The sequence below is a fragment of the Brassica oleracea genome, chromosome C2 (assembly GCF_000695525.1).
Source record: "Brassica oleracea var. oleracea cultivar TO1000 chromosome C2, BOL, whole genome shotgun sequence".
NCBI classification, from domain to species: Eukaryota; Viridiplantae; Streptophyta; class Magnoliopsida; order Brassicales; family Brassicaceae; genus Brassica; species Brassica oleracea.
In genome coordinates, this window is record NC_027749.1 from 40,104,210 (window position 1) to 40,112,146 (window position 7,937).

General features: G+C 31.0%; 1 protein-coding gene and 2 long non-coding RNA genes across 3 annotated transcripts; all 3 read right to left on the minus strand.

Annotated features, from left to right (window-relative positions):
* Positions 1 to 130: 130 nt before the first annotated feature.
* Positions 131 to 623, minus strand: LOC106326546. The gene has a single exon (XM_013764498.1). The coding sequence runs from the start codon at positions 560 to 562 to the stop codon at positions 131 to 133; it is 432 nt and encodes a 143-aa protein (XP_013619952.1). The 5' UTR covers positions 563 to 623.
* A 2,168-nt stretch (positions 624 to 2,791) lies between these two features.
* LOC106326599 lies at positions 2,792 to 3,343 on the minus strand. The gene is made up of 3 exons (XR_001267282.1): positions 3,274 to 3,343; positions 2,996 to 3,185; positions 2,792 to 2,923 (listed from the first exon to the last, which is right to left on the minus strand). It is a non-coding gene; the product is annotated as an uncharacterized LOC106326599 (long non-coding RNA).
* A 229-nt stretch (positions 3,344 to 3,572) lies between these two features.
* LOC106326600 lies at positions 3,573 to 4,202 on the minus strand. The gene is made up of 3 exons (XR_001267283.1): positions 4,145 to 4,202; positions 3,812 to 4,029; positions 3,573 to 3,676 (listed from the first exon to the last, which is right to left on the minus strand). It is a non-coding gene; the product is annotated as an uncharacterized LOC106326600 (long non-coding RNA).
* Positions 4,203 to 7,937: the final 3,735 nt, after the last annotated feature.

Consider the following 7,937-nt stretch of genomic DNA (forward strand, 5'->3'; position numbering starts at 1 on the left):
TGACTTACTGAAAAAGATAGAGAAAAAACACAAACAAATCCTCAATAAGATGATTTTTATTTTAGCAAAAAGATGAATTTTAGCTAACGAAAGCAAGAAAAATAAAAAGTCAACGTATACCGTTGACAAATCATTTCTCATCCTCGAAAGCAGATACAGGAAAAGAACGTGACAACCCGGACGGACCAGCAAAAGTGATTTTAGTCGTATCTTGATCATCAACGTAAATCTCAGAGATGGTAACCCAAATCAAAAGCTCTTTGCTCTTGATTCCAGTAAGACTGCGCATCCTACGTTTCTCGACGAAAGCCGTAACCTCCGAGTCGTACGATACGTTTTTGCCGATGGCTTTAAACTTGTGCTGAACCTTGTTCTTCATCTTGATCCATATATAACCGGTCGATTTGTTGAAACCGATCTCGGTCATTGTGTCTAAAGGGAGAAGTCCCTTAGGTAAGTTCATGGTTGATAAGATCTCGTGGGCTTTTTGTTTGCATATTAATACGCCATTGACGATTTCTGCTCCTTTTCTTTGATCTTGATTGGTTTCTTGAGACGACATTAGGTTATGAGATGTGTGCTTTCAGGGAGTTTTGATTGGTCTCTCTTATATAGGTTCTCGACTCTTGAGTCTGTTGACGTGTTGAGAGATTATTTGAATAAAATTATGAAATTGGGTCTGTGAAAGAGAAAGTAGCGGCGCTTAAATGTAAGGAGAAAATGGTAATCGAGTGTATATTACCGGACAGACGTGCGTACTACGTAGGTTGGGAGTGGGATCCATGCACTTTGGATTTGTGGAATATAATTTTATTTCTTTACAACTCGTGGAATTTTGAATATTTTTTCTTGGGATAAAATATTTTTTTGTTAGTTACCCTCCGTTCCTAAAAGATCCATGTTATAATTTTTTCACACTTATTAAGAAAACATTTAAAATTGTATTTTCCAATACATTGTTTTCCTTAATTAGTTATTTTCAATAACTTTTAACCAATAAAATTTTATTAAACACAATTGTATTTTTTGAAAAGTACATTTTTTCATTAATTAATGCCTTGAAAATGTAAAAAATGTATCTTTTTAAAACAATTTTTTTTCTAAAAAATGGATCTATAAGGAACAGAGCGAGTATTATTATATACTAGTGGTATTCCGGCGCGTAGCACCGAATTCGTATGTTTTATTCTTTAATAAATTCAAAATTGTTTTCGTTATCCATTTTGATAGTGATTAGTGACAGTAGTGTAAGTAATTTTCACTGATTGATTCAATAAAAATATAATAAATAGTTGATAGTTGCATCAATGTAAATATATTTGAATTTAAAACATAAAGCATAGTTGATGTTCCAAAAAAAAACATGTAAATGCATGTTTTGTTTTGTGATTATCTTATTAGAATGAAGATATTAAATGTGTTCATCTTTTTAAAATAGTAACAAACATCGATGTTTTGTCGATGTCAGGATGTGGCAATCTGTGAGAGGCTTCACTGTAGATGTATTGGTTATATATTTTGGCCTTCGATTATGAATCCAATAAGTGAATTCTTAATCATGGTCCAACATTGATTGGACTCGACATGATTATTTTCCCAGGATACCTTATCCAGATATTCTATCATGTATAAAGATAAAGACCATTACAAAATATTTTCGTTGATGTATTTTAATAGATTTTAAATCTAAATACAATCTACTGTTATTCGAATGATAATTTTAAATTCTATTTTAAAATCTAGTGTTATTCAATGAATGATTTAAATTATGTTTTGAAAATCAAGTGTTATTCAACTTTTAAGGATTTTAAAATTCTTTGTATTTTCAATTGATTTCAAATCATTTCTTATGGAGTCTCATGAATAAATGAGTGAACTTAAAATCCAAAGCCTACTGCAAAGATTTTAGAATTCTTGAACTTTAACAATTTTAAAATTTGATGGATTGCAAATCGCTGATTGGATAACACCACCTTAAGAAAAAGCTATTTTACAACATTTTCCAGAAAAAAAAATCTGATGGTGGGACCAAGGAAGCTGTTGCATATAAGCGTAGATATTAGAATAAGAAAAACGAATTTCAAATGAAATAAACAAACACAATCATTGAATTGAATGAAACCATTGTTCTTCTACGTCAATCTCGCCAAGGTCGCACTTTTTGGCTATGGAACTCATCGTCTGAGCTTTGATGTTTTTGGACTCTATGATCTGTTTCTATAGCGGATGTGATTGTCTGTGAAAATCTGTGTTACTTTTACCTACTCAAAAAGGCTCAATATTTTTCTGAAAATCTTTTGTGCTTTAGTTGTGTTTGGATCGCAAACTATTGTAGCTTTTGTTTCTTTAAGAACGATGGAGCCACTAACTGAGTTTTTTTAACTCGTACTCCATGTAATATTTTTTTATATAACTTTATTTAATAGTTAAAACTTCAACAATAAATTGGGTTTAATATAAAATAGATTAAATTGCTAAAGCTTTTTACGATAAGAAAATCAAAGGACATGTTCCGTAAATAACTTGCGTCAATAGTCAAAAGTCAAAACATCCACCACTGCATTGGTTTTAGTAAAAAATAGATAAGAGTTACTAAAGCTTCGTCCGATAAGAAAATAAAAGGAAGACAAAACAACAGAAGAAAATTTAGTAGGGATTTGTGTTTTTTTTTGACGTGGAGCTATGCCAAGCGTGGCTTCTTCTTTCCATTCTCATTTGGACCATCAACCGGTTTGGTTGACGCAAGACGACCACCTCCTGGTACCACAGATGAGGATGGTTGATGGTTGGCATTTGTAGTCTCTCCGAGTTCTCCTGACACACCATATGGTAGCTCAACATCAGTTTTATTGTCACCATCAGAAACCTTGGATTCTACTGGATTCTCTCCATGCATAACATCATCAGCACTATGGTCACCACTCTGTTCAGAATGCAGTAATGATCATGAATATATTCTTTAGGGAAAAAGATATATTAAGACAGTATAACGTACCAACATCAATAACAAATTCTGGGAGAGGTGCATCCCGGCGTTCAGAAAAGATTGATACAGGAAATGGTGAAGGTTTGCTGTTTGGGACTGAAGTTGACCTCACCTAACTTGAGCTGGAAGAATGAAGGTCCTGCCAACAATATCAGCAATAAACTGTGGGAGTTCGTTGTCCAGCATTGACACCTGCACCCTGCAAACCCGAGACACCTTAAATTTAGAAAACTAAACACATGAGGAAGAGTAGTATGTAATTCTAAATAGCCGAATATATGGCATACCAAAATATGGGCAGCTTCAGAAGCTTGAATGTTGGTTAATTTTACCATCTCTATACCAAAAGCAACAAAGACAGCGTCATTAGTCTGGTCCGATACAAACAGGCTGTACAGGAACATGATCTTATTATGAATCATTATTTGGATACCAACAAAGAACGGTCAATATGTCCGAAACAGCTCAACACGATACCAGGAGACATTGAACATATATTAAAAAGTATGGTAGCGTCGAGAAATATATGGAAGTAGAATACAATAATTGGATGAGCATGGCCATTAGATCATCACCTGAGAACACCCACAGCACTGGTATTATCACAGACGATGCATGTGAAAGAAGAAATATCTCCCTAGAGCTTATGTTCACATTTAGAACAACACGACGTAAAAGAACATCCATGACCTAAATACAAATTTTATAAAATATATCATCTATTATTCCTTTTATGATGTTAGCACTACACTCATCATGGTAGTTTTGTGTGCTGTTTACGATGATTATATAGAGTTGTACGAAGGCGGCCAAATGAAAACAGACCTCGAAAAACTGTGATCGTGATAGCCAAGAGCATGAGTTGGTCGTAATTGCGAAACAGAAAGCTCTCCTCGGGATGGGGTGGATAGAAACATGGGTGTCACCAAATCAGAAATTTGGGTTGCTTCTTGTAGCACCAAACACACTTAGCTCATACAGCCCTCCTTGTTTCAAGATGTGTTGAGCCGGTGAACATTGATTGATGTCTGGATTAGCGAAGACTGATGAGGAGAAGTGAAATAAGATAACATCGAATTGAAAAGTTGATACATATCAAAAAAAAAAAAGAATTGAAAAGTTGATAAATGAAAGCAGAGAAATTGATAATCAAAGTACCTTCCAATCAATGAGCATCATTGTTTTCAAGACAATCTCTCTACAACAACCTCAACTCTGTAAAAAAAAAGTTTGGATCAGACAATTTGTTAGAGAAATAATGTAAGCTATGAATTGGTAAGATGTTAGGGATTTGCAAGAGGGTCTATATATATACACGGAATGAGGTTGCAAAAGCAGTAATCTAAGATACATTGAAGAGAAAGTAGTGGGATTCCTTGTTGATTGAAATTAATACGGACCGTTACGTTGTCGAAGATGGTGAAGAGAAAGGGGTAGGACTACAAAGACGAAGCTCCGACAGAGAGCTCTAGGTCAGAGCAAAAACAATAACAACTTTGTCTTAAAGCCCAATAAAATATCAGAAGCCCAGATCATTAAACTGTTGAGGAAAGGTGATAAAAAGATGGTGACACGTGTCAAGGAAACCACCCCTCTCTCTGAGGACGTGGATGAAAGAGGAGAGAGAGCATAGTCTACTTTATTGTATAAGATGTCAAAGTCTAGTTTAAGAGAGACTGAGAAAGTAATATTAATGTTAGAACTCGTTTTTAATGAAGTTGTTTTTATCATTTTGTGGGTTGTTTCGATTCATTTTATTATTTTTTGTGTTTCTTGACATTTAGTGTTGATGATGCAGAAGATCCTTATTTGAGTTTGTGCTGATGAATAAACTGAAAGTTTGAAACTTACACTATCAAGATTTTTTTATTCGAACCAAAACGGATAACGAATCAAAAGTCCAATTATACACACATATATATATATTATTTTTATTGTTTACAAATAGGGCTGGATAAAATATTTGTAAATTTTGATTTGATTTGTTATCCATTTTGATTCGAATTGAAAAATCTGTATATTCGTAACTCTATGAAACAAATGAAATACTAAAATGCAATATCCATAAAAAATAAAGCAAATCAGAAATACTAATATTTTTAAGAACGTATATCCGATTCGATCCGTTATATGCATACATATATATATATATATTTAAAGAATTATATATATATATATAACTTCATGTATACTTATTTACAAAGTCTCATACTCTTAAACTCTATAATTAAATAACTGAAAATATAGCAATAAATCCTTCATTAAAGATATAATCTAGTTATAGAGTTATTAATATATACAAAACTTAATACTTATATGTCAAATTTTAATTTCAAAAAGTATATTCAAGATTCCAAAATCTAGTCCTAAAAATGCAAAAAAATAATTCTTGAACATATATTACTAGACTCTAACTAATGGACAATCATGATTTACAGTTTATATTCACTCATCTATATAGAAACAATTTAGTTTTAGTAATTTTAAATTTACATGATTTAGAATTATTTTTATATTTACATGATTTCAATTTATTTTCCTTAAAAATAATCTTTCAAAATTTTATAAATTAACTTTAAGGTTAAATACATGAGTACACTTTTACATCTGGAGCAGAATTCTCAATGTTATAATGGTAAAAATGTTTACATGTTTTTTACCGTATAATTTCATTACCATTTAGGTTAATACCATCGTGATTTAATTTAATGTATAAATTAAGATTTAAATTCAAATTTTGAATTATTTTTAGAAAATTTCCCAATAAATTATTTAATGTTTGGTAAAAAAATATAAAATATATTAGATCAATGCAAAATGTATTAAACATCAACACTATTTTATTAAAATAAATATCACAAATTATTAATGTGGTGTAGAGCAAGCCCAACCTAGTTTCTGCATATTAAAGAAGAAGCATGCAAGCAACCTAAAAGCTCATTTAACCACAAAAGCAAAAGCATGGTTGGCGTTCGGGTACCCGTCTGGTTCGGATCGGGTATTTCGGATTTTCGGGTATTTTTAATTCGGATTCTGTTATTTCAGATCGGGTTCGGATATTTTGAAACAAAAAAAATTAAAAATTTTATTTTTCAAGTTTCTTGCATTTAAAAATATAATTTCACTTAACTAATTTTTTTTATTTTTTAATAGATTGAATGGTTAATAGATTTGGACATAACATTTTTAAAAAAAAAAGACACTAATTTGGTTATTGTTTTTAAATTTCAGATTTAACTTTTGTTAATTCTTGAAACAAAAAACTTGAGATGCATTTTAAGTGAGTAGCAAATCATTTTCTTCGTAATTATATGTATATTGTATGAACTTAAAATATGTGTAGTATCAATATAAATATTTTAAATAAAATGAGAGATATAAACTATAAATATAAGGTTAGTAATACATATGTTCGGTTATTTTCGGATATCCATTCGGGTTCAGATATCCAATTTCTCCTAATTCAATACCCGTTCGGGTATTTTGCTACTTCAGTTCGAATTTAGGTTCAAATTTTTCGAATCGGATTCGGATATGGGGTCGGGTATCGGGTAAAATGCTCACCCATAAGAATGTATGGTTTCCGCCCCTTTTTAATAAATCATTCAAGCTCTCTCCTGTATTAATTAAGGAATAATGTTGTAACCTTGTACGTTGTGTATTTCGTATTAGTTAATGTACGCATAGCCTCTCTAAAGATGTCACTTATATAACACACCTCTTGGGTCTTGAATGGAATCCATCTATATAAAATATACCGAAAAAAGACAAGAGATAAACTATATATTACTCTATCTACTATTTCAACGTGCAGGGCGTTAAATGCAGATAACCTACGGATTTCATGGTTTTAGAAGGTATATTATATATATATAGATTAACCAATAAAAAAATATTAGAAAAGCTTATTAAATACATAAGATAAAAATATAAAAAAAATTAACAAAAGGGTGATGTTCAATATACCGAATCTGTTTTTGCATGTTCACCCTTCAATATACCGGATTACACTTCATTTTCTGCATGTTAAAGCAAACGTATGCTTTATTGGAGGAATATAAATCTCTCTCTCCTACGTTTGCGAGCATCATCCGAGACAGCTTTCAACCACTCTCAAACTCCAAGTGGGTACTTCAACGTCGGTAGACTTCATTATGATCTTTCGAACAACGGTTTTAGGATTTAAAGTGACGTTTCTCTACATGTTTTTTTTTTCCCTCTTTTACTACATCTATCTTTGTTATGTTTAATTATCTTCGTATACCGTTATCGAGTGTACCTTCGGTTGTAATCATCTAAGTTCTTATATAAGTATTTGGTGTTATAAAAACTAGAGATTTTTTCCGCGCTTCGCGCGGATTGTGTCTTATAAATTTATTTTATTTATAATATTATTTTTCGTTTTTTTTCTTTTACATTAACTTCTTGTTTTTTCCAATGTTAGTTTTTCTTAATTTAAATTTATATGTTTATAATTTTTCATTTTTCTTGTTGTAGATGGAGAATTATATTTTTATTGATGGTTTTTTGTATGTGACATAAACTTTTTGAAATTTTAAAATAATGTTATATATAGTACGATTAACACATTAAAGAAGAGAAACATATTCAGGCACATTTTACACAGGTTTTATATGCATAATTTTAAACATTATATATGTATATATTATAAGTTTGAAACATGTAAATGCTTTCTAAAGCTAAATACTTGTTCTGAGTTTACATAACTTATCGAAAGTTTTATATTTTTTTAAATTCAAATCACAGGAAAAAATATCAAAAGTCAGTATAGATGGGTTTTTGAGCTTTTAAATCAACACTGGAAAATTACATGAATCAGATAACAACAGTCTAATAAACAACTGGATAAAATTTGACCGAGCCAAAGATTTTTACACAATATGTTCTTTCTTCTTCAAATTGCGAAGAGCCTATAGGCACAAGAAAAAAA